This window comes from Spea bombifrons, chromosome 1 (genome assembly GCF_027358695.1).
Source record: "Spea bombifrons isolate aSpeBom1 chromosome 1, aSpeBom1.2.pri, whole genome shotgun sequence".
Classification (NCBI taxonomy): domain Eukaryota; kingdom Metazoa; phylum Chordata; class Amphibia; order Anura; family Pelobatidae; genus Spea; species Spea bombifrons.
In genome coordinates, this window is record NC_071087.1 from 98,348,594 (window position 1) to 98,376,126 (window position 27,533).

Here is a 27,533-nt window from a genome sequence, read left to right on the forward strand (position 1 = left end):
GCAAGTGCCAGGGGTGTACTGGGGAACACTACCTGCTTTCAATAGAGACCACAGGGGGAGGAGTTAAATAAGACAATGCCTGCATTGACATGCATGCAGTACAATTGATTGGGGTCTATGCCCAAGGGCCTCTCCAGTCACCATAGGTAGCAAACCTTTTCGTGTTACCTTCTTATATATATTTGTGCAAGTTGGGTTTTCTAAATACGAATAATTCACTTTGTTCACACATTTTATATACACGGAATTTGGAAAGTTTAGGCAGTAAATATAATTGTGATACAATAAAATCAACGAAACATTCTGAGCTCCTAGAATACGGTCTGTCTCTCCTCGTGAAGAGAGTGATTTGGAGAAGTAAAATAAGGTACAGACTAAATCAGATTGTCCATTTGCTCTTCCCGTAGTTCGCCGGCCGGAGTGTTCAGTGATTGGCTACGATTCAGTAATGATAGCGGATACTATGCTATTGGTTGTCTGAGTGACAACGTGTTTTCCGATTGGCTGAGCAGTTTCCTTGGCAGCGGGAAGGAAGGAGAGATCTGTGTAACCTAAGCATGGAGAGTAGCAGAGGTGGCGGCTTGGCAATCCGGAGGGTCCGGCATGGAGTACCCTTGCCAGGGGAGGGCAGCCACAGTCACCGGGGGAAGCAGAGCCTCGGGGAGGAACGGAAGCCCCACAGCCGTGCTATAGCGTTTGGAGGCTCGGTGTCCTTGGTGCTGATACTGTATGCGCTGGCTGTGCGAGGCTTGGTGCAGATCTCACTGCGGCAATTAGTGACCCCTGGAAGCCACAGCACGGACTTCAATGCCACCGCTGCCAGGTGACTGTCACTCTCACACATACACTGCCAGAGACTGCCACACAGACAGACACACACAGGCTGCGAGGGTCTCTTTCTCACACACAGCGAGAGACTGTCCCTCACACTGCAAGGTGCTGTCACACACACACACACACACACACACACACACACACACACACACACACACTGCAAGGTGCTGTCACACACACACACACTGCGAGGGTCTGTCTCTCTCTCGCACACACACTGCGAGAGACTGTCTCTTACACTGTAATGTGCTGTCACGCACACGCTGCGAGGGTCTGTCTCTCTCTCTCTCTCACACACACACACACTGCGAGAGACTGTCACTCTCACACACACTGTGTATTCTCAAAGAATGTAAATGTTTTAAACAAAGGATATTAAACAATGTTATTAATCAACAATTGATTGATTAATATTAACAAAGACCTTGCGATGTGATGTCATCTGCTCAATGCACATACCCACCTCCCCATTCATTGCCTTTGTCCTTGTTTTGCTGTCCCTCCAGCCACCAGCTTTTCACGTGTTCAGAATAATGTATGATTGACACAGATATTCCAACAGAGTCTCTATGAAGCCCAGAAATTTCACAAAGTTATTTCATGGGCTGCTGTTTATCTCTGAAACATTCACTTTTTAGTGATTAAAACTCTATATAGAAGAGTAACTCTTTTTTTTACAGATCACGTTAAAGGTATGATTGTTATGCTGAATTCCCAACACTAATGCATTCGCTGCAATTTAAACGAAGTGTGTTACTTTATCCTGAAATGTTCACAGCGGGGAAGCGGAGGCTACGCTTATGTTATGCAGTGTTTATTGCATTTGTAGTGATGTTCTTGCAGCTACGGCGATGTGTCAAACACAATTATTGTCTTCTAAAACTAGACTGTCAGGTTTAGATTGATGTAAGGAAGTTATGGTGGTAGATAAATGGAACAGCCTCCCATCAGAAGTGGTAGAGGCTAATACAGTAAGGGAATTTAAACATGGATAACAGACTCGATCTATATATTGAAATGGCCGCTTTAATTTTCCTACATTCAAAGCGACTTTATGTATTTACAACATTTCCTGGTATATCAGACGCTGACAAGTTGCAGTCTCAGAAGGAGAAAATATAGTTTCTCTTAATCATTGCGTAATCTTCTTGTCTCTTATATTTCTATATGTATTATTACATCATTATTGGAGTTATAATGATGGGGGTATAATCCACAATTCATTCATTCTCCACCTAATTTGAAAATTGTCAGGTATATATATATATATAAGTATCGGCCTGGATATTAAAGGTGCTGTTCCATTGACACTGCTAAATACCATGTAACCTAATTTTAGTATTGTTAAACAGCCAAACCTTAATGGAGCAGCACCCCTAAATACAGTGATTTCATCTGAGCCCAGTACGCTTGGACTATATGAGATGTATTCACTAGCCAAAGGTTATTATTATTTATTGTTTTATATAGCGCCATCAAATTCCATAGCGCTGTACAATGGGTAGACGGGACGTAAGAAGTAGTATGTAACATAATAATTCGACTTACAGAAACAAGAGATCAGGAGGACCCTGCTCAAAGGAGCTTACAATCTAGAGGATATTGGATATCGGTAGGCATTATGTAGGGCCATCTCGGCCCTTCTTGCCGGAGGAGTGGTTTGATGTGTTGGCGGAGTGCAATGTCTGCTCCTTTGTACGAGGGCGGTGTGTGTACCTCTCGCAATCTGACGCTGCTTTGTGATAACATGGTGCTTAGTAGGGAACGGTTTGAGGTGTGCCTTTGTAAGCCTGTTATACCTTGTATTTGCTTGATCTATAAGCAGTTCTAGCAAGTCCTTTATTTATAGTTGTTGTATTGTGGTTTCAACATTGCAAAGCCAAAATTACAGAGCACAGGAAAAGAAAACCCTACTTCTTATATCTGCCCTTCATTTTAATACAGATCAATAAATACATAAATGTGTGTGTTGCGGAGTCCATTTATTATATTGCCTGTATTACAGGGGCTATTTGGAGCGCCTCACGGCTATTGATTCCAGGACAGTGGGCAGCCCAGCCAATGAAATTCTAGCCGTGAACTACCTTCTGGAACAGATTAGGGAGATCCAAGCAAAGGCCAATGCAGCTCACAGGGTAGCGGTGGATGTCCAAAGACCCACAGGATCGTTTAGCATTGATTTCCTCGGAGGCTTCACCAGTTACTACGATAACATAACTAATATAGCAGTGAAGCTGGAGCCGCAGCATGGAGCAGAGCACGCCGTGCTAGCAAACTGTCACTTTGACTCTGTGGCCAACACGCCAGGTAAGATCCAAGGGTCGCCTATCAGAGGGTCATACATTATCTTTTCAGCGCTCAGAAGATAGGTACCATGGTGGCTTAACCAGTTCAGCAAGTGGAAGGTAGCCAGCATTCGGAAATGTACACATGCATCCACCCCAGACCTTTATATTTCACGTAGGTATACCTTTCAATCATTAATCTATTTTATTAAACAGTGTTTATTAAAATAAAAAAGAAGTTATGACCACGCACTTCCTTTTAATAACATACACATACGAACATCTAAAAGCTGGCTATATCTTATACTAAAGTAATCCATGGATCAAATATATGTTTTCCATATACAGAATTACTATACATATGAGCTGGGTATACACTTATGCTTCAATAGGCATATTGCAGAATTAAGATGATTGCTATGCTGTTACTTGCTATTGATTAGTATTTTATGCCTAACCTGTGGCATGCTTTAGATTTGTAATGCTCTGGTTGATTCGGAGTTGCTTTATTTTGTATTAATGTAGGTGCCAGTGATGATGCAGTGAGCTGTGCTGTCATGCTTGAAATCTTGGAGACCTTGTCCACTTTGTCTAATCCGTTGAAGCATGCTATTGTGTTTCTTTTCAATGGAGCAGAAGAAAACATCCTACAGGTAGTGAAATGTCATATATTATTCACATGATGAAAAAAACCATTGCATATTTCACCTGTATTAAATGACATATTAGATAGGGCATCTTTCCTTCTTATTTGTGACTGCTAATATGCTGGTGTCTTCTCATTGTGTAGGGCAGCCATGGCTTCATCACTCAGCACCCGTGGGCCAAGATGGTTCGAGCTTTTATTAATTTGGAGGCTGCTGGAGTTGGAGGGAAGGAGCTGGTGTTTCAGACAGGTATGAATGTGAATAGGCACTTTCACACTCCAGGTCTGTAGCACTTAAGTTGCATTTCCAGTAGATACTGTGATACACTACTTGTATCTTATTTACTGATTGTACAGCAATACAGCATATGATGGAGCTAAATAAATAAAAAAAAAAAACAGTAGCCGATCACTCTGTAAATGATACATGATGCTTTGATGGCTTTTTAAAACAAAAGACATAAGAAAATTCAGGAACATGAATTTCCACTTTTGATTTTGCCAAACAATGTACCGTATTTGCTCGATTATAAGACGAGGTTTTTTTCAGAGCAAATGCTCTGAAAAATACCCCTCGTCTTCTAACCGGGGTCGTCTTCTAATCAGACCTCAAACAGAGGTCTGATTATGAGACTAAGATCCAGATCCTCCGCACCGCTGCAGGGGACCTGGATCCTCCTGTCTCCCCCCCCATTTAACACCCCCCCCACACACACTTACCGGTGCTTCCTGTTGTATTGCCGGGGCAGCGGGTTGATGTCTACGCGATCCGCGTAGACAACGTCCGCTGCAGCCGGAAGGAGGTGTGGCTAGCAGCGGGGGTTGTCTGCGTCCATCGCGCAAATCCTTCCCCGACTGTCAGAGATCAGAGTTCCCCGCACCGGATCTCTGACAGCCGGGGAAGTTATGCGCGACAGACGCAGACAAACCCCCGCTGCCAACTCCACCTCCTTCCGGCTGCAGCGGAAGGAGACGTCAACCCGCTGCCCCGGCAATACTGCAGGAAATTGGAAGCACCGGTAAGTGTGTGTGTGTGTTAAATAGGGCATTTCTGGAATGCCTTATACCCCTATATGCCACTCTGGCGCTTAGGGGGTTAAAAGGCATATTATGGGGCAGAGTGGCATATAGGGAGGTATAAGGCATTTCAGGAGGCAGAGTGGCGTTAAGGGGGCATTTAATAGAGCACTCTGCCTCCTGAAATGCCTTATACCTCCCTATATGGCACTCTGCCCCATAATATGCCTTTTAACCCTCTAAATGCCAGAGTGGCATATAGGGGTATAAGGCATTTCTGGAGGCAGAGTGCTCTATACAATGCCTTTTAACTCCCTTAATGCCACTCTGCCTCCTGGAATGCCTTATACCTCGCTATATGCCACTGTGCCCCATAATATGCATTTTAACCCCCTAAATGACAGAATGGGATATAGGGGTATAAGGCATTTCTGGAGGCAGAGTGGCACATAGGGGGTCAAAAGGCAGACCATGGGGCACAGTGGCTTATAGAGGTTTAAAAGGCATATCATGGACCACAGTGCCATATTGCAGTGGCAAGCCTGCGGGCAGATGTGCGTAACTGGGGGACAGGTTGGAAAATACAAGGAAATAAAAACAAAAAAAATATTTTTCTCAATCATAGCTTTTTTAAAAAAAAATAGTTTACATGAATTACTGGTAAAACTTTTTTCCTTTAGGGTCGTCTTATATTCAGGTTTTTTCTTTTTTTCCTAAGTTAATATTCAGATTTTGGGGGGTCGTCTTATAATCGAGCAAATACGGTATATACGACAGGCCATCATTACCTGTAGTGGGACCTTGTCATTGGCATACTTGCAGATGACAGATCCATTTAAAGCTTTTCAAAAGGGATGAGCAGAAAGACACGATGACATCGTTTCTTCCTGTTCCTAGATATCGGGGTCATTTGTGAATTAAAAAAAAAATACTTAACCATTTGTTCTTCCTTCTTTTAGGTCCAGAAAACCCATGGCTGGTACAAGCCTATGCAGCAGCTGCAATACATCCTTTTGCCTCTGTGGTGGCACAGGAAGTTTTTCAAAGTGGCATTATCCCATCAGATACAGACTTCCGCATATACAGAGACTTTGGCAATATTCCAGGTGTGTGTGTGTGTGTGTGTGTGTGTGTGTATATATATATATATAAACCCATTGTACAGCATTGCAGAATATGATGGCTCTATAAAATATATATTACGGTATAATGGCGCTATATAATATATCATTATTATAAACAATAATATTGTGAAACTCTGTATTGAATGACCAGGTATGATATCAGTTTAAAATGCCTTTGCTGTAAGTTTTAATACTTTTAAGTGGAGAGCCAACGTCCCAGAACTATAAACATACAGTAGTTATCATACAGATACATTCGATAACCACAGGAAAACTTAATGGCGTTGGTGCAGGAAGATTCAAGCTCCTAAGGATGTCATATCCTGACATAAAGGATTTCTGTAAATCTTCCTAATGACATAAAAACATGGCAAAACATCTTCAAAGTAGTAAGAACAACCGTCTATAATGAGTTTTAGGAGGATACAGAATGAGGGTGACACAAAGAACACCACTTTATATAGACTTGTGTTTTTGTCTTTGCTTTGTAGTTTTCTGAAGAAGAAAAAAACAACTTTTTTTTTTTTTTTTTATAAAATTGACATATTATTGAATCTATGGTAGTGCTTTCAATAATTAACTTTGAATGAAGGTTCTATTGATTTCTTGATTTCTCCTTTGCCCATACTTTTTGACTGCAGCAGTCAGATTGTATGAATTCCAGGTCGGAATGGCAATACCTTCGATCCATGCGAGTTTCATGCAAATCCATTGGGTAGATTTAATTTGTTACGGGTAACCCCTGCAGTGCCAGAGAGCTGCAATAAATGCTCTGGAACTGATCAATAACCCAGTAAGAAGGAAGAAGATTAAACTAGATTAACCATTTAAGCCCTAGACGGCTTTCCTTTTTTGTTTTGTGAAAAAAATCAAATGAACCATAAACATTTTACGTTCTTCTAGCATTTCCAAATTACCTGAGGTAAAAATATTTTGTCGCTTATTTGAGTGAAATACTCAACCCAGAGCAGTGTCGAGATTTAACACTAATTGGATAAGCTGCACAATGCTGTGTTTATAATACACCCTGTTATAGGTAAAATAATTACCGTATTTGCTCGATTATAAGACGACCCTGATTATAAGACGACCCCCCAAAATCTAAATATTAATTTAGGAAAAAAACAAAAAGCCTGAATATAAGACGACCCTATAGGAAAAAAGTTTTACTAGTGTGGTGTTTAAACCAAATATAAAAATATATCTCACAAAGGTTCGTCTACTTTAACAGATATTTAATAAGAGACAAAAACACAGTAACATACAATAAATGAGTGACAGCCCAACATACAATACAACACTTTCCAAGACTAACCTGCAACCTAAAGGTCCAACATAACTCAGCACACCACCGATAACCCCATCCATGCAGGATGGTGGTCAGAGAGAAACTGAACTAAGATTTTGCATTCAACAGGCATATTGAATCACTGTAGGTGTGCCCTCGTTAACATATCAAAAGACATGTAATACAGGAAGAGTTCAACTGGCTAAAACATTGACCACAATACTTATGTCACCACAACTAGTAAATATTAATTCATGTAAACAATTTTTTAATATTTAATAAAAGCTATGATTGAGAAAAATATATTTTTTTTATTTCCTTTTATTTGCCAACCTGCCCCCCCCAGTTATGCACATCTGCCCCCAAGGTTGCCACTCTGCCCCCAGAAATGCCTTAATACCCCTTTATTTGCCACTCTTCCCCATGATATGCCTTTTAACCCCCTATATGCCAGAGTGGCATATAGGGGGTTAAAAGGCATTTCTGGAGGTATATATATATATATATATATATATATAAACTGCTAACAGCAATCAAACTCCTATCAAGCCAAGGCAGCCAGTACATGCTGGAACCTGGGGATGATAGGAGTTTGAGTACAGCCTCCCTATGCCATGCTACCACCCCCCCTTACACATCCATGCTATCACACACACACTCATTCACAAACATTTAAATACTCCATTAATCACACATACACATACACACTCAAACCCCCCACCCCCTTACCTGAACTGCAGATCTCCCACTCGCAGACTTCTGTAGGGGCCCGGCTGTGCGAGCAACTTCTCTGGCCCCGCCCTCAGAGGAAGGAGGGGGAGGCAGAATTATGTGACGCTCTGCTAGCTTCCTGCTGCTAATAGAAGAGACGCTGCTCGGGACCAAAGCACCGGTAAGCAGCCTGGCCCCAGCAGAGATTTTTTTGAGGTCTAATTAGAAGACGACCTCGATTATAAGACGAGGGGTATTTTTCAGAGCATTTGCTCTGAAAAAAACCTCGTCTTATAATCGAGCAAATACGGTATATTTTGCTCTGTATTACAGACATCAGGGCACCTTTTTAAGACCTTGTTAAATGTATCTTACTGGGCAGCATAGCAAATGTCTGCTAACATTAAGGAAAAGACTGAGAAATTCACCTGGATAGAGAAGACGCCTGTTCATGCTGCTGTTTCACCTTTTGTGATCTTGTCTCACAAGTCTTCCCAAAAGTGCTGGTTTTGACGTTTTCCTTACGTATACTCAGGTGGCATTTCATTAGCAAAGTCGTGAAAGAGCATCTCTGATAGACCCCATGGTGCTTTCGTGTGAAAGACACTCTGTATAGAGTGCCGATGTTCAGAAATGCTGTACGAGCTGCTCCTCTGTTATCTAATATAGGTTAAAATCTAGCATTAACTGGTAAAAATATACCACGTTTAATAAAGATGTCTCACCTAATGTGTTGTAAAGCAATATTTGGTTTGCTCTTACATGAAAGGTTAGAATAGAATTGCCCTTACATGCTATATGTCCTTTTACCTTTCTGTTTCTTCTGCACATTTTCCATTACCTGTCACCTTGCAATGCTATAAATGATTGTGTATGATTGTGTATCTATCTATCTATCTATCTATCTATCTATCTATCTATCTATCTATCTATCTATCTATCCATTAGGGTGTAGATCTTCCCTCCAAAAAACTGTTTCTTGCTTCTGACTGTCTACGTTCCACTTTGCACCTGCTTCTCTCACTTATCTCTGCGTCAGTTCCATCTCTGATTGTTGAAGGCTTTGTCAGGTGTTCTCTTACTGTTGATATACAGTCTTAAAAATAATAATAGTATAATAGTTTCACCCCCTCATATCTTGCCAACAAGCTTTTAATGTTGAAATCCTAGTCCTTCATGTTAATTATCCTCCATCTCCTCTAGTAACTTGACATTAACCTTAATACCCATATCTGTCTCTGTCCACTGCAGCCGTTTGATACCTGTATATTTACACTGATAGACTTGTAGATAAATGTATAGATTATCTATTTTGTCTCTGTTTTACCGTGTTATGATAAATTATTTCCCTTTTTAGGAATAGACTTGGCCTTTATTGAAAATGGCTACATTTACCACACAAAGTATGACACGGCAGACCGAATACTTACAGACTCCATCCAAAGAGCTGGTTTGTATTATGTTTTTTTATTTTCAAAATGTATGTTTACCATATTGAAACAAGACTAATGTTTCTAATATCTATTTATATTACAAATACTCATACCAGGAAACTCTCTGAGTTTTTGCCCCAACCTCCGGGTGAAGGGGCTGATTCTCAGGGTCACACAGTCTAGAGGTGACTCTACACTGCTGCGATCATATACAAGACTTCCAGTTTGTGGTTTTGCTGGTATGTTACGGTTGAAATCCCTGCTTGAATGACTCAATTAAGTTTATCTTTAAATAATGACAAGCCAAGGTTTCCACGAGGACCAGGATTAGAGCCATTTGGTTAAGACATCTGGTGAGTTACTACATAAAATGTTGATGATGAGCTATTAAAGGGTTAGTATTTCAGGGCCAGCTTATTTTGAAAGTTCCCAGGTATACACAAACTGTGTAATACACAATACAGAAGTAATACCCATGAGAACTGGCTGTTTTCCATTGTCTTTATTTCCTTTTTTTTAGGTGACAATATATTGAGCGTGCTGAAATACTTGGCTATGTCTCACCAGCTTGCTGATTCCTCAGAGTTTCGCCATGGGAACATGGTCTTTTTCGATGTATGTGGGCTCTTTGTCTTGTCATACCCAGCACGTATTGGAACCGTCATCAACTACATAGTGGCTACAGTCACTTTCGTTTACCTGAGCAAAAAAATCGCCAAGTACAGGCGTGCAGGTAAGCGACATGTTCTGGATGTCTTATGGCTTATAAAAACATAACTGTACTGAGCAATTTATCAGTTACTTTGGCCGCCCCATGGAGAATGGAATTGATAGAACCCCATGGAAACTGTGCAAAAAGAATAATGGGTATTATTTATAAAAAAAAAAAAAGTAATTTTTATTTCAATTGACAAATGTGGTATTACCACCATAGCAACCAGAGGGATGCTAATTGGACCATACCATTGGTTACTGGGGTGACGAGAGCACGTATACATTACTTATTTTGCTACATCACATAAACTTACCTGTAATCTCATTAATAAATAGCATTGTGCTATGCACTGAAATGTAAAAGTAAATTTACAAACAACTGATGAGTTTCCTTGAATTTAGGTGTCAACTATTCGTGGGACCTGATGTGTGGACTCTTTATTTCGATTATGGGTTGGATCTCTGCCTTGATAACCGTCCTGATTATAGCAGTGTTAGTTTCACTCACCGGAAAAGCACTGTTTTGGTACACTCACTTCTATGTGTCTGTGGGTCTATATGGATCTGCAGCTTTAGCCAAGCTGATACTTGTGCACACCCTGGCCAAGAACATCTACTATAAAGTAAGTTTTTCATGTAGACTAAATGGGTCACACAAAAAAAACATAATAACAGATGATAAGCTTCTTTAATTTAGAAATGATGAGCTCGAATGAGCTCATCTTGTTGTTACACACATAAGGTATAATGAAACCCAAAAGTAAAGGATTTTGTTTACATACACACACACCGGCTCTGTTTCACTTGCACGGATAGTTAACTCTTTAATAGTGCTTATGTAGAACATAAATAATGATCTGTATGTTCTAGCAAAATGCCAAACATGTGTAGCTGAAAAAAAGTAAATTTATGGTTTGTTTTCAGTGACTTAGTTAGACAGAGTACATGTTTCATGGGTGCTATGAAGAACTTTCACTAATCTATTCATGAGTTATTCGTTAAACGCCCTGCCCTTTCAACGCCACAGAGTTTACGAATTGTTTGGAAAATTAGCAAAATTCCTCTATGAAGTTGTTGGCTTTGTTCATATTTTGTCTTTCCTTTTTGATTACAGAGCACAAACAGCCAGTATTTAGGGGACTTGTTTTTTGACGTGACATTGATTACATGGTGTGTACCCTTGGTACTTGTAACCCATTCAGGACTATGTTCTGCTTATTTCTTTGCCTTGTGGGTCATTTTCCCTCTGCTCACAAAATTATCCATTCAACAAGAATTTATTCATCAAGGTAAATGTTTGCTAACAACAATTATTATTTTTTTCCTTCTTAAATGAACCTGAATTATTTGTACCGTACAGGCAAAAACAAAAACATAGACGCAAACAGTACCGGTTCAGTGTGGTCGGAAGTAACCACAGCTCGGTAGTTTGTAGGAAACACTATGAATAGGTAGTTCAGAAGGTTACTTGCCTGAATGCCAAGAGTAAATGTTTTTTTTTAATTATTTGTTACTGTTTTTGAATATTGGTGTACCTACAATGAGGGATAATATTAAAATAATATTAAAAAAAAAAAAAAGATTCTGTTGTAAAAGTTAAAAAGTAGAAAATCCCATTGCTATGTCTAGCTTTTGCTTTATAATCACTTTTTATAACACTAATGTATGAAATCTCTGCACTTCAGTCATTCCATTTCTATGTATAATATGTTCTGTCTTGTTTACAGGCTCTTCATCTAAATTTGTTGCTTTGTACCTGCTGGGGCTACTTGGCCCATATTTGCACACCATGTACCATGTGTGGGCAATGTTTGAGATGTTCACACCAATTCTTGGTCGGAGTGGCACAGAAATCCCACCAGATGTGGTGATGGCTTCCTTTGTTGTTGTTTCCACCGTAGTTCTTTCTTCGTATTTTGTACGTATTCACCATATAACAATATATTTCTCTCTGTAAAAGACTATACAAGTGGACCACGTGGCATGTTTAAAAGTCAGTTGATCATATTCTTGTATAATATATATATATATATATATATATATATATATATATATATATATACCCCGTATTGGCCCGAATATAGGCCGCACTTTTTTCCCCCACTTTAAGTCTTTAAAGTGGGGGTGCGGCCTATATTCGGGGTCTAGCGCCCGACGCCCGGGACATGCAGTCCCGGGCGCCGGGCAGGCAGCGGGGTTAGGATACAGATCCCCCGCAGCGGTGCAGGGGACCTGTATCCTACTGTCTGATACGCTCAGACAGCCTCCCCTGCCAGCACTTCCCACGGGGGGAGTACCGGCACGGGAGGTTGTCTAAGCGCATCGCACGGACGTTCACCGGCAGCGGCGATGCGCCGTTGCCGGTGAACATCCGCACGATGCATTTTAACCCCCCCGACTTACCAGAGCAGACTCCCGGGTGTCTTGCAGGGCCGGCGGAAGACATCTACGCAATACGCGTATACAACTTCCGGTTCCGGCACTTCCGCTGAGTGCCGGCACCGGGAGTTGTATACACGATGTGCATAGATGTCCCCCTCTGGCCCCGTAAGACACCCGGGAGTCTACTCTGGTAAATCGGGGGGGGGGGACAGACTGGCAGCATATCGAGGGGGAGGACAGAGTGGCAGCATATCTCGGGGGGGGAGGACATAGTTTCAGCATATCTCGGGGGGGGGAGGACAGAGTGGCAGCATATCTCGGGGGCGGGGAGAGGACAGAGTGGCAGCATGTTTTTCTTTAAAAAAGCACCAAACTTTTAGGGTGCGGCCTAAATACGGGGGCAGCCTATATCCGAGCCAATACGGTATATATATATATACATACTATATGACGTAAAGTATATGGACCCTATTGAGTTTAGGTTTTTCAGCCACACCTATAGGCAGCCATCTCTGTAGATAAAAAATAACATGAGAATGGGTCGTACTGAACAGCTGTATGACTTCAAATGTGGCACTGTAAGTGCTATTATTGTGAAATCGGAACAACAGCTCGGCCACAAAGGGGTAAACCACGCACACTCAGAGTGTATGAAATGTAAGACTGATTGCAAACAAGGCCTTCTCATCCAACACCTGACCTCACAAATTATCTTATGCTTTAAAGGACACAAAGAGCCTCCAAAATATTGTGGGAAGTCTTTTGAGAAGAGTGGAGGTTGTTCTAACTGCAGAGTGGGGCACAAAACTATATTAATGCCCATGGTTTTAGAATGGGATTTCCAACAAGCTCATATAGGTGTGATGGTCATGTGTCCATATACTTTGGCAATATATATAATATATGTAACATAAAAAAAAATATATATATATATATATATATATATATATACTATACAGTACACAAAAGGTATTTTTTTCGGTTGCTTTATTTTTAATTGACACACACGCATTTATTACAAATTAATAATTTTACTCTTCATTTTAAAATTCAAATACAGAGAACATTTAGCATTTAACCATTTAGTATCCAGGAATAACTTGCAAGTTATGAAAACCTAGCATAAGTCCAAGCCAATATACATTAAAAAAAAATAAAGTTGTGTGGACTAGACTGTTCCTTTTATGATTGGTACTTATAAATGGTATAGGTTAATTAAAGTTTGCTTTTAAAAGAAACTTGATATGTGCAAAATTATTTGATTGTAGTTTGTTTTTCCTTATAGATCAACTTTGTGTACCTTATAAAGGGTACAAAGGGGATGCTGATCAGCTTGGGCTTAGTGTCAGTTGTCACATTCGCCCTTGTCTGCAGTGGCATGTTTTTTCCATATAGTTCCAGCATGGACAGCCCAAAGCCCAAAAGAATCTTTCTACAGGTAACCATGTCCAGAATAATTTGTGAGAAGGATGCTTTCAATCTGTACCCAGTAATTCAGCTTTGTTTTTTTCCAAGGTATTGCATGATGTTAAATGTCATTAACATAGAATTTATATCCATAGTAGGCAAATACATCTATAGACATATTATCCCTAAATATCAATCCCTAAATTTGATTTCTGGCTTTGCATTTGACACCCTACACAAAGGTTACTAGTTTATTCACAAATGTAGGAGAGTTGTAGTCTTAACTACCCAAAGTCCCGCTATGAAGACCCAGACCTACAAGACTGGGTTAAATTGGATATGGAGACAGTTTGCTTTGTCTTTAAACCTCATATCTTGTCTGCTAACTTCTTGAGTCTTTTTTTCCACCTTTAGCACACAATTCGAACTTTCCATGACCTGAATGGACATGTGGTGAAAAAAGATTCAGGAATATGGATCAATGGCTTTGATTACACCGGAATATCCCATGTCACTCCTCATATACCTGAATTAAATGACTCTATTCGAACCACATGTGAAGATGCCCCTTTTTGTGGATTCCCGTGGTATTTTCCTGTCCATACTTTAATCAGGTTTGTAGTTACTAGCTATAAAATCAACCAGCTGGCCATCAACAAATTAGCAGATGAAGAGGTCCACTTGCCTGAATTCTATGTTGTATAAGTGAATTTATAATTGTTACACGGTGACCCCAAACTTTTGTCTTTTATTTAGAGTACTATATTGACGTATGCATGTGAAAAATGATGTAACGCAGTGTGTTGTTTATAATGGAAAATGTGTTTGAAGTCTTTAAAATTATCATGGTAGAGGAAACCTCCCCAAGACACAAATAACCTGACCCAAAGACCAGATGTACCCTGTATGTGCCCCATCACATAGGTGCTAAGCAATCCACAAAATATATTTATTATTCAAGACTGCAATCCCCAGTGTGGAGGCTCTGGATATGTAAAAAGAACTATACAGGTTTTTATTGCAGTAGACTGTATGAAAATGAAAGAAGCACCAGAGTCGATGAGAATCTGGCTGATATAACCCGCATGTTTTCAACACGTCCATTTTGCTTCAACAGGAAAAATTGGTATCTCCCAGCCCCTCCACCTCCTCTTTCTGAACGCACTGATATTAGACTTGTGTCTAGGGAAGCAATGCCTTGGGGGTCTACTAGACTGGTGCTTGAAGTAAAAGGTAAGTAACTTCATCGCCTTGCGAAAAGAGTGGATCCTGGGAAATAAAGCATTGTGTTTGACAGAGTAGATTAGCCTGTGTTCAGCTTTAATACATACCTATACAATATTTGGTTAGTGACAGAACCTTTGTTTTTCCTCTGTTCTTGATAGCACCCAGCCATGTGACGCTTCACATGCGTCCACATGAAGGAAGTGTATTGTCCAGCTGGTCTCTTGGTGATGGAATTCCTGTGACCAGTAGTGGTGGGGACTATTTTGTATTTTATTCCCATGGGCTGCAATCCCCAGCGTGGAAGTTCTGGATAGAAGTTAAGGTAAGAAAATATGGTAAATTATGTAAAATAGAGGTGCAATAACAGGGATGACAAAGATGACAGAAAAACAACAAGGGGCAAGAGAAGAAGCAGGGTTGCTGAGAAGGAGAAGCAGACACAAGAGCATATTTTCCTTTTTTATGTCCCTATTTTATGGCCATCCTCACTCCTGATGCTAGCTCCCAAAAATAACCATGTTCAAGAAAAAGCACAAATTACCACCACATAATATGGCTTAATATGCAGCTTAAGTGAATGCCTATACAGAGAAGTGGGTGAGCTGAGGTTGGTGACTACAAGAGGGAAAAACAAGTAAATTATCACTAGGAATACATAAATTAATCTTTCATATATCTCATCAGTCTTGGCTATCAGTTACAAGTGTCATTTCCAAAGTCTTATGGTGTTTCTCAGTTATGTTACACCTGTGACTACAAGCTTAAATAAGTATGTTTTTTATTTCTGTTCTAGAGCTCTGATGGACGCAACACCGGCTTGATTACGGTGGCTTTTGCGTCACACTATTTCTTTGGCAATAATCAACATTCTCCTCATCTTGATGCTCTGGAGAAGAAGTTCCCTGCCTGGAGTTTCCCGTCCAGCTGGGTGTGCACCTACGACGTATATGCCTACTGATGCCTTATCGCTGCACATTGAAGAGATTTGAAAAAATTGTCCGTGTCTGAAATAATTCTAAAACGTCCATTTGTAAAGTGTCTGTCTGAGAAGACTACAAACATGTCTGTGGCTATGAATACTGTAAATGTTAGGGAATGGCAGCTTCATGTAAAATAATGATTGATACTAAACTTGGCACAAGTTGTCCACTGCTAGGTAAAAAAAAAAAGACTTTTGCAGGGATTATAACTTAAAGAAAAGGCAGTGATAGCTGCCTGGGATAACTGTATATGCCGTGTGCGTTTACTACTGATCAGGTATATATGAATTTTATACTTTTGCAATAATAATGCATTTTTTTACTTTATTTTTTGGCCTTAGGTAGTCATGTTAATTTTGTCACCGGTAAGACAAAAAAAAAGTTTTTGTAGATTTCGAGAGTTTGAAAACTCTAGAATGTTGCCAATAAAGTTTCAAAGGGCCACGTATATGACAAAGGAAACAACTCCAAGCAAAAAATAAGCAGAGCTTTGTTAAAAGAGCAAGTAAGGGCATCTGAACGATTTTTATAAAGGTAGTTAAGGTTTGTTATGAAACTTACTGTAAATTGATCTTCCAAATCGATTTAAGGGCAAATTTGTAGCACCAAAATCTGTCTTTACAGTTGTGATCATGGTATGGAATTTAGAAAAGGCCAGATCTTTCCGGAGCACAATACTCCTTAATATGGAAGAAAAACAAATCCTAGGATTGCATAAAATCTATACTTTTTTGTATTTTTTTTTTTTTTTTTTTTTTTTTTTTATAATTTCTGGTTACTAGCAGTAAATAGTTACTATTGTAATTGGAGTGAGTGACTTGCTATACCACTGAGTTGTTTGGAGTAGCTGAACCCTTTTGTTGTGATGGTACCAGTGTTTTCAGTCAAAGAGAACTTTTATTCCTGCCACATAATCTGACATATATACAGCATGTCAATTATGGGTTTTTTCCTTTTAATCAATATAAATATCTTATTTTAAATGCCCTAGCTATGTCTTTGGTGGATATCAGACATGTAATACATAAATCTTAATAAAGTAAAACGAATATTGATAACAACCACAGCATAAAAGACCTATGATGTCTGTGCTGGATTCATTCGAAAGGACAAGGGATTCCTAGTTTTTGAATGCTTATACAACCTGATTTAATAATAATAATTATATACAAATTACTTTTTATATACATTCGCCAACAACCTTTTACCATAATCTGTCTAGGACTAGATACTTGGAGCATAGATGGGTAGTAGATTTATTTAATAAATGTGCCACAGTAGCAAAAACGTGATTATACTCATTCATAAGTGATGTTGCTCCACGGTTTTCCAGAATATGATATGATTCTGAAAAGTAGATCTGTGAACAGAATACCCCAATATGGTACATCATATTTTTCTAAGTATTTGTTAGGTCTTTGTACTGAAGTGTTGGTATCTTATCGCCATCAGAGATCTTGTACATTAGATTAAACATATTATGCTGCAAAGACAATTTTAGGTATTGTGCCTATTATGAGCCTCTTATACATCTATATAAACCCCAAAGTATGTCCACCTTCTTATACAAATGAACTCTTCAGTGCACCAGTTTCTATTCCTAAATAAGCTTTTACCAGCATTAAATACCATTTGACGCACATGTACAACTAACTGTGAGGCAGCATATATAATAATACATGACATTCCTGCCCTGTATGTTTATTTATTGGCAGGCCTTTATTAAATGATGTGCTGTGATAGTCTTAGCTCAATAAATACAATAGTCATCAGTGTTGTATACGTTTAAAGCTGCCACTGTGAAATAGAAATTGTTGTGTTAGTGGCGTATATAGCCCTTTTTCTGTGGAAATGTTTACATTATTCCAAGAGTTGTATGCAGTGTTTAAATGAGTAACGCAATCCCAGAAACCTCCCTTAATTTCCACGAACATACTGATTTAACGACGGTTAATTGGATAAAAAATAATTATGCACGCTGGTACCCAGAACAGAGGAAACCTTTATTACTTGAACAGAATAATTAAATACGGTTGCTTATTCATGCAAATGTAAATGGCTTTGTAAAAAAAAAAATAGAAATTCAAGTACTGTATGTAGTTTTGTACTGTCACTCCCATCCTCCTTTTCACTGAAGATGATGGGCAGGCATTTATGGGAGTAGTAGTTCTAACAGCTGGCAAGCTGCTTATTATTCTCTGCCATATTAATTATGTGTGTGTCTTGAGGGATGTCGTTATCTATCCCTTGTAATAGACCCAAGTAATACTTAACTGCTCTGAGTGTTATTACTATGAAGAGTAGGAGTTCCGGCTACATGTCATCAAATTCTGAGCGTCTGCCTTTTTTATACCACCAGAGTATTCTATATATGTTTATGCTGTCTTGTAATGATGATAATGCCCTAAATGACACTTAGCTGCGCAACAAAACCTGCTTAATCTACTTTCATTAAGCAAACCTGTAAATGTGTGTGTGATTCTGTCGGCACCTTAATGGGGTGTCAACACAACGTTCACAAAGGTATTATAGACCACCATTACTGGATGGACACTGCATCTATTGTACACAAAGATTTCACTGACATGCTACCAATAATTAATTGTGCTATATGAAAAATCAATGTAGAAGACTGAATCTACTAGATGTTCTTTTTGGTTTGTGTTGCATATATTTACTATTTCAGTGAATTGGAGTTTTGGAAAACTACACCCAAACATTCTGTGATTTGTAACTGTCCCCTATAGCTGTGATGTAATATGTGGCATATACTGAATGGGGAAACGGTCACTACTGAGTCAATATCCTTTCTGACTCATTGTTGAGATTGGTGATGGCTGATGAGCAGAATGCACCTGAATGATTCATTGAAGGGTGACATTTCCAAATATTAATTTTATATTCAAATAGAATTAGTTGATTTTGATGCAATGTGCTTTATTAAAAAAAATATACACTTTCTAAAAATTACAAAAAAACATGGATATTCTTCAGTTTTATTCAGGTGAGACCACAGGCCATCGGTATTAATCCAAACCGTGATAACAAATCAATCAATGAGCTCTTTACTGTTAGGTGAACCATGTGATGTATGCTAAGAGCTAATTATCTTTAATAAAAGGAAAAAATATTCCATCTCTTTTATCATTGGTTTTTATTCCTGTGGTATGCACATTTACAATTTACACTGATATGAAATAATGTTTGTCCCTCATAAACCAATACATAATATTTGGAAACGTTTGGGAAGATTAAGATGCAAACAAAATCGTGTACTCTGGGAGTAAACTCGAGGCTGGTCCCATGTGTGGGCTGTGCATAAAAGTTTAAAAATCCTCCTCCCTAACGTTCCTCTTCCACAGCTCTTCCAGCCACCTGCAGTCCTCCTTGCAGATCGCCTGGAAACAACATCATATCCCAGCCATCTCTCAAAGGTGTGTAGCCAGCTAAAGCATTATGAAGGTTATGCTGGCCCAGCACAGTATAGTAAATGGGCAAGTTGGGGAGATCATTGATCTCCTTTGTAACCAACCCACTAAGCAGCAGCACCCCCTTGGACCTTCCACCTTAGGACAGAATATGTCACCTCAACTGACAGAAAAGATTTGTTCTATACAATTTTGCCATGACAAGAGAGAAGGATTCAGTCAGCCCAGTGTATCTAGGGATGTGGCTAACCACTGCATGAAAGAGCAGCAGGAGAGGTTGTGTCAGAGCCTAATTTCAGTGATGGAAGTTGAGACTGAAATAAAAAGGTCATGATGGAGTGGTGGCTGGTGTGAATTCTGGTCAGAATATTCTTTCTGGCGATAGAAAATTCACACTTATATTTTCCAGGATTAATGCCGCAAAACCAACCACCAAATTAACATGAAGGTTTTAGTCTTTCCAATACTTCACATCAATCAACCTTATTTTACCAAACAACGGTTACTAGTGAATGACTCTGAATTTTTTACCTTTTATTTACACAGCACATCTTGCAGTACGTACATTGCAAGGAATTCTAATGAAAGCTAGACCTGACAGACTAAGACAAACCGCTACATTAGGTTCAGTATTTATATGAACACTGTGGACTAGCTATTTCAGTGTCTTTGGCTTCTTTCAAAATATCTTCTTCTTATTATTGTCCTCAGGCTTTCGTCTGATGTCTTCCTTTTATGGCATCATCTTCTTTCCGTTTCTTCTGACTCAGTATCTTTTATGGTTCAATTCTGCATTTCTTCATGTTCTTGCATAAATATCTTCCAGTAGAACAAATATTCATTTGCAATAAAGTGTAATTGATAGGTCAATAAAAGCTTAATATGTTAAAACTTCTACATATAGTATTGAACATAAAATGCAAACTTTAATCTTAATAGGGACATTAAGTGGTTAATATACTTATTCAATTAAATATTAATTTTGCTTAATTTGGCCTGAATGATAAACTGCAATACGCAGGTGAGTCGTAAGAGTTTGGCATCTCTTCTGCAATTTGTTTAGATCCTTGTTTGCAGCCCAAAATTCTGAAAGCTGTTGCTGTAAACCCCCAACATGCGGTCAAAGGAGCTCTCAATGCAAGTGAAGCAGGCCAACCTCAGGCTGCAATAAATTAAAAAAAAACAAAAAAAAAAAATAAAAAAAAAAAAAAAACCATCATAGAGATAGCAGCAACATGAAAAAAAACTCCTACACAACATCCAGCCAACACTCTCCAGGAGGTAGACATATCATTATTCAAGTCTTCCATAAAGAGAAGACTTCATGAAAGCAAATACAGAGGGTTTACCACAAGCTGCAAACCATTCATAAGCCTCAAGAATAGAAAGGACAGATTAGACTGTGCCCAAAAAACCCCAACCAAAACTAAAAAGACAGCCTAGTCGTGGAACAGCATTCTTTGGACAGACAAAATAAGATCAACCTGTGCCAGAAGGATGGGAATAAATAAGTATGGAGAAGGCTTGGAACGGCTCATGATCTGAAGATACTATTATTATTATTATTATTATTATTATCCTTTATTTATATAGCGCCAACAGTTTACGCAGCGCTTAATACAATACATAAATTCAAGGGATATGACAAGACAAGAATTGACAGACTAAGACAAACCGATACATTTGGTGGAGAGAGCCCTGCTCACAAGCTGGAGGGAAATGGGGTGACAAACGTAAGGCATAGAGAAAGGGTGAGAGGTATTGTGGTGGTTGTATCGATGACAAGGAAGTTCTAGCAGCTAAGATGGTGCGGCTTCTCTGAAGAAGTGGGTTTTTAGATGTTTCTTGAATGTTGGGAGGGAGGGTGAATGCTGAAGGTTCGTTGGGAGTAGATTCCAGAGATATGGGGCAGCTCGAGTGAAATCTTGTAGATGGGGAAACGAAGAGGTGATGAGTGAGGAGGAGAGCCTTAGCCCATGGGAGGAACATAGGGATCGAGTAGGAGAGTATTTGCTAGTGAGGTCAGAAATGTACGGAGGAGCAGTGTTATGGATGGCCTTATATGTCAGTACCAGGATCTTAAATTTAATTCTAAAGGTAATTGGGAGCCAGTGGAGGGTTTCACAGAGGGGGGGAAGCAGAAGAGGTGCGACGTGCAAGGAAGATGAGCCTAGCAGCGGCATTTAGGATAGACTGTAGAGGAGAGAGTCGAGACAGTGGAGTGCCAACCAGAAGAGTGTTGCAGTAGTCAAGACGGGAAATGATAAGGGAATGAACCAGGGTTTTTGTGGATTCTTGGGTGAGGAATGGGCGGACACGAGAGATGTTTTTTAGGTGCAAGCGGCAGGATCTGGCGAGGGACTGAATGTGAGGGATGAAGGAGAGGTTTGAGTCAAGGATGACCCCAAGGCATCGCGCCTAGTTAGTAGGAGAGATAGTCGTGTTGTTAATGGTGATAGAGAATTCAGGTAGTGGAGTGGAGATGGAGGGAGGGAAGATAATGAGTTCAGTTTTAGAAAGATAAAGTTTCAGGTAGTGTGACTTCCATGAAGAAATAGCAGACAAGCAATTGGTAATACGGGACAGGAGAGATGGAGAGAGATCAGGAGAAGACAGGTAGATTTGGGTATCATCTGCATATAGGTGATACTGGAGGCCAAATTAGTTGATTAGTTTGCCAAGAGAGGAAGTATAAAGAGAGAACAGCAGAGGGCCAAGGACTGAACCTTGGGGGACACCAACCAAAAGTGGAAGGGGTGATGATGTCTTGCCAGAAAAGTTGACAGAGAAGGAACGGTTAGACAGATATGAGGAGATCCAGGAGAGAGCTGTATCTCGAATGCCTATAGAAGCAAGTGAGTCTAGAAGAAGGTGGTGATCAACAGTATCGAAAGCAGCAGAGAGATCCAGTAGAATTAGAATAGAGCTGTTTCAGTAGAGTGAAGGGGTTTGAAACCAGACTGTAGTGGGTCAAGGAGGGAATTAGAGGAGATGAAGTTAGTGAGGTGATTGTACACAATCCGTTCAAGCAGCTTAGAGGTAAAAGGAAGCAGAGAGATAAGGGCGGTAGTTAGTCAAACAGACGGGATCTGAGGAAGGATTCTTTAGAATTGGTGTGATTAGCGTATGCTTGAAGGCAGATGGTACAGTTCCGGATGATAGAGAAAGATTAAATAGGTGGGTAAGTGATGGACCAAGGGATGGACATAGAGATTTTGTGAGGTGTGAAGGGATGGGGTCGAGGGGACAGGTTGTTGGGTCAGAGGAAGAAAGAAGAGTGGCTATCTCTTCTTTGGTTGTAGGGGAAAAGGCAGTTAGTATAGTAGGAGTGGAAAGAGTGGTGTTGAGTGGTGTAGGAGGGAGTTGTAAGGAAGAGAGGTCTTTTCTAATAGTCTCGATCTTCTCTTTGAAGTGGGTAGCAAGATCTTGGGCAGTGAGAGAGGTTTGTGGTGTGGGTGTGGAGGGACAGAGAAGGGAGTTGAAAGTAGAAAAAAGGTGTCGTGGGTTGGAAGAAAGAGAGGTTATGAGAGTGGAGAAGTAGAGCTGTTTGGTGAGAGAGAGGGTAGAGTTGTAGGTGTGGAGCATGAATTTATAGTGAGTAAAGTCTTCGCTGGATTTGGATTTTCTGAAGTAACGCTCAGCCGTGCGGCAGCACTTCTGAAGAAACCGTGTGGTTTTGGTATGCCATGGTTGGCGTTTAAATTGTCGGGGGTAACTTGTAGTAATTGGAGCTATGGTGTCGAGGGATGAAGCAAGTGTGTTGTTATAAAAAGAGGCTGCTGTGTCTGGGCAGGAAAGGGTTAACATGGAAGGTAAGAGAGGTTCAAGTGAGGCTGACAGTAGGGTAATGGTATTGTCTGGTAATGGCCTACAAGTATGAGGTGAACGCGGTTAGTTTGTCTTGTTAGGGGTTAGTACTGGAGAAAAGGATAGAAGGTGGTGGTCAGACAGAAGGAACGGGTAGATGGAGAAGCCTGAAAGGGAGCATGATCTGGAAAAAACAGATCAAGTGAGTGTCCCTTGGTGTGCGTAGGGGAATTAGTCCATTGAGAGAGATCTACATCTGTTAAACATGGTGGAGGCAGAGTGATGGCATGACCATGCATGGCTTCCAATGTCACTGGGTCAGTAGTGTTTATTTATGATGTGTATAGAGATACATTGCTCAGATTCAGCAAAGTTCATGGGACGGCGCTTCACTTTACTTTAGGAGGAAACCCAGTGTTTGGTGATGTCCATGGGTTCCAGACTTCAAACAGTCATTGCCTGCAAAGGATTCTCCACAACATATTAAAAATGAACACTATTTATGACTTACATCCGAGTCCCTGAATTTAGGGAACTGTGTATGAAAATGGTCCAAATTCTTAATGTTTCATACAATATTTGTGTTTAACCCCCTTGGTTGTTAAATCCATTATGGCAGCGTAGAGCCAAAATTATGAAAAATTGTGTCGGTGCCCAAATACTTCCAGACCTAACCATATACATATCTGTGTACATTTTTTTGATGTTTGTTATATCCTATGGGGTCTACCTAAATATATTTTTTGATAGAACAATAATTTAAGCTTTTAATTGTCTTTCAAGTATAACAATGGGATCTTGGTATAGAGTTGGCTTTCTATAGAAACAAGCCAGTTCTATAACGTATGAATTTTTTATTCCTTAGTTTTTCAGATAGTTTTTACTGGTAATTCTATTAGGTAACACAAGGTGGCGCTATACGACAGATGTCCTGTGAAGAATACAGAAAGGTAATTTCAGTTTCAAACTGATCCCAAGTAGATTTAAAGCAACTCTATTGAGAATGGACAGCTGCTTTATGGCCTGCACTACAGTGCATCCCCACTTGAAAGTTTTAGTGCAAGTTACAGAGGAAAATTCTGCATCCGTCTGATCCTTTCCACAAGGCCAATCCAGAACCTAAATGTGAGGAAAAATTCCTTTGCGCAAGGGAACAACCAACCCCAGAGGTATGTTTGAGTTTATTCAGGAACAGAATTTATATTACATACAAGGTAAACTGCAACGCAACGCAGAACACAAACATCAGTAGCTTAACAAAATACATTTAACAATAGCATTTGTGTACTGTGAATAAAAAGAGTACGCCTCAACAGTCAATTAAACAAACAAGCAACAGTAATCGTGAGCAAAAATAGCGGCATTATGGCAGGAACAATACCTGAGAAGCGCGGTTGGGGTTGAGTGGAAAGGGATAAAGGTTATGGCAAAAGTCCAATGGCTGAGGGGATAAGGAGTGCAAGGACTGATTGATCCTCCTGCTCTAGACTGTCAACGCAGGATCAGCCCGTCAGCGTCATGGGGTCGGGCAGTTCCAACAAACCACAAAGCATCCTTAACACAGCACATTAAACACAGAGCTTCTTCAATGGCACCCTCCGTGTAAGTTCCTGGAAAGAATCCATACAAAACCGCGTGGTAGGACAGAACTTGAGATCCCTGGAAAATGAACTCGAAGACTCTGTGTACATCAACAAAGCCTGTGCAAAAGGACACTGCCAAAACAGATGTAGTGAAGTTTCCACCATGATGCAACGTGGGCAATGTCTGAAGCTGCACAGTCCCCGAGCATGCGGAAATGTACTTAGGGGAAGACTTCCCTTAATGACCCACTATGCCATTGTGTCTATTGGTCAGCCTGCTTAATGCCACCTTAGTTCTGATCATCTCTGCTGTGGCATGAGGAAGCTCTGGAATCTGTTCTATTGTGTCCCTGGCTCTAATGAGCTATCCCACTTGTCTCAGTTCAGGCTTCTCCACAGGAGAGCAAGTAAAAGCCAGACATGGAGTTCATGGTACAGCCATGTGAAAGTGTCTCGTCCCACAGTTACACTCAAAAGGAGGCTCTCAGCAAAGTTGATAATTCCAGCAATCCTTTCCCATCCTTGGAAGATTTCTTGAACATGACAGTGCACTTTGCTTTGTTCATTTTGTAGCTCCAGATGAAGGCGAAAAACCTCCTGGTGAAGACTGACTTGCCAAGGGGAGCCATATAATGCTGCTCATTCAGAACCAGAACAATCGGGTCTCTGAGGCTCCATAGTCCAATTCCAATTCTTTTTGCCTTTCTTCAGTCTGCCTTTCCAGCCCCAACTCCACCAAACCAAATAGCAGTCTAAAGACAGATCACAATGCCTGAAAAGCATGATCAACGTTTCTGTCTTCATTAGCCTCATGAAGTGGGGTGTAGGTGGAATCCCTTCAGGCCCAAGTAAACAAGGAGTCCCATGCCTGGACTCCCCTTTACACTTGAGGTTTACCCCAAGGGTCCCTGAAGTGTTAAAATACAAATAGGTTTGAGAACAACTCTACTGAGAGCGGCCAGCTGCTTAATAGCATTGCCCTATGGTGCGTCCCAGCTTGAGTCTCAAGTTTAGCTCACTTCCATCAACAGCCTCTCGCTTCTCTAAAATGTTAAAGCTAATGTAGTTAAGGACTCTGTATTTGCCTCTTAAAGCCCAGAGCGAGGGTAGTCCTTCAAGCTACGGGCTTTTTATTATTTATATGGTCAGTGGTAGCTCTCTCTTAAAGACAATAGTGGGTGACTGTTAGCAGTATTAGGGAATAAGGTTTATGTATGGATGGAGAATATATGTACATATACAACAATGTGAGTACGTCATTTACTGGGTCAATATCCAGTTAACATGGCAGAAGGTTGGATATTTGGATAGAGTCTTGAGTAAATATTTAATAAAATAGATTGAAAAGGGGGTATTCAGAGAGCAGTAGGGAAAGTGAACAGAATATGAATAGAAAAGGCCAAATGGTGAAAGACATGGGTATATGCAATATAAACGATTTATGGAGATTTGAGGAGATCTTCTGCTGTTCACACAACCAGAGATATTGATCATGAGTGTGAGGCTGCATATTAAACATCCTGGAAGTCCTTTTGGCTCCTTTTGGTTAAGTGGTTTAACAATTAACATGTACTTATTACATATCAAGTTAAGATGCAAACCTTACCATTTCTTCAGTTGGTGGAGACATCTGGGAGAGTCAGTCATATGGCTGCAGCATGTTGCCCAGATCAGTGGCGTTCACTCACTATATCCAGAGTTTGAAGATAGGTTGACCATTTCAGATTACCAACTTCACAGCACATTGTAACAAACCAATCCTAGTCAGTGTCTCCTACAAGACCTGATCTCACCCTGCATAAGGACAGATTTATTGAGAGTCCTTACACTCAATATACAGATTGGTGTATATATGACTGGCCTTCATAATACAGACTGAAATAAATTGGCTTTTATCATTATGGTAGCCAGTAATCTTGTCCCAGGCCACAGGACTGACAGCAGTGTTTTCCACAGCAGTAGTAGTAAACAGACTACCAGAACCATCTTGCATAAAATTATGACCTTGACATTATGTTAATTAATATACGTTGCACAAAAACTTGTTTCTTAATAAGCAGGGTTGAGATAAATACATTTTACAAATGTCTGTTAAAACCCTAAGACTGAAGCTAATTGTCTCCAACAATGACATGCTTGTTTAGTATGCAATTTTGAAAATCGTTACAAAAACCTTTCCCAAAGGACCTAGTCATGGATGTTAGGCAGATATTTAACAAATAACTGCATATTAATAAATAAGCCCAATAAATAATCACACATTAAATTTTTATGCTTAATTTAAGTTTTTAAGACTTAAAATTGACAGTAGATAAACCTTTAATAACAAATTAAATTAATGATACTGCAAAATGATAAATTAACCTGTTTTTCTTGGAACACCAAGGGGTTTATTAACTAAGGGAGAGTTGCGATTCAAACTCACTTCATTATTAAAAGATAGTCTCTAGCAAGAAGACCTGAGCTGCCCTTCCGTAACGCATAGTTTAATGGGTGAAGAGACTAAAGAAATCTCAGATTTAGTTGTACATTAAACTGGGACAGCCAAGCTTCTTCCGCAACAGAATTTCTACGAATAGTGAAGTGAAAAAGCTGAAACTCCACTCTCCCTTTAGTGAATAGACCCAAATGAGACAATCTACTTCTTGTTTTAGTAAGGTGCTAGCA

General features: G+C 39.9%; 1 protein-coding gene across 1 annotated transcript; it reads left to right on the top strand.

Moving 5' to 3' along the window:
• Window positions 1–535: 535 nt before the first annotated feature.
• On the top strand, window positions 536–16,562 carry ERMP1 (endoplasmic reticulum metallopeptidase 1). The gene is made up of 15 exons (XM_053466025.1): window positions 536–823; window positions 2,840–3,141; window positions 3,645–3,772; window positions 3,910–4,015; window positions 5,742–5,888; window positions 9,263–9,355; window positions 9,859–10,071; window positions 10,455–10,675; window positions 11,167–11,341; window positions 11,780–11,970; window positions 13,720–13,872; window positions 14,256–14,455; window positions 14,959–15,074; window positions 15,227–15,390; window positions 15,862–16,562. The coding sequence occupies exons 1-15, from the start codon at window positions 558–560 to the stop codon at window positions 16,024–16,026; spliced, it is 2,640 nt and encodes an 879-aa protein (XP_053322000.1). The 5' UTR covers window positions 536–557; the 3' UTR covers window positions 16,027–16,562.
• Window positions 16,563–27,533: the final 10,971 nt, after the last annotated feature.

Bases quoted from the DNA above. Each gene is read 5' to 3' on its own strand.
- ERMP1 (XM_053466025.1), top strand. From the start codon at position 558: ATGGAGAGTAGCAGAGGTGGCGGCTTGGCAATCCGGAGGGTCCGGCAT. The intron at 11,342-11,779 runs GTAAATGTTTGC...TCTTGTTTACAG, and splicing joins ACAAGAATTTATTCATCAAG to GCTCTTCATCTAAATTTGTT. The intron at 11,971-13,719 runs GTACGTATTCAC...TTTTCCTTATAG, and splicing joins TAGTTCTTTCTTCGTATTTT to ATCAACTTTGTGTACCTTAT.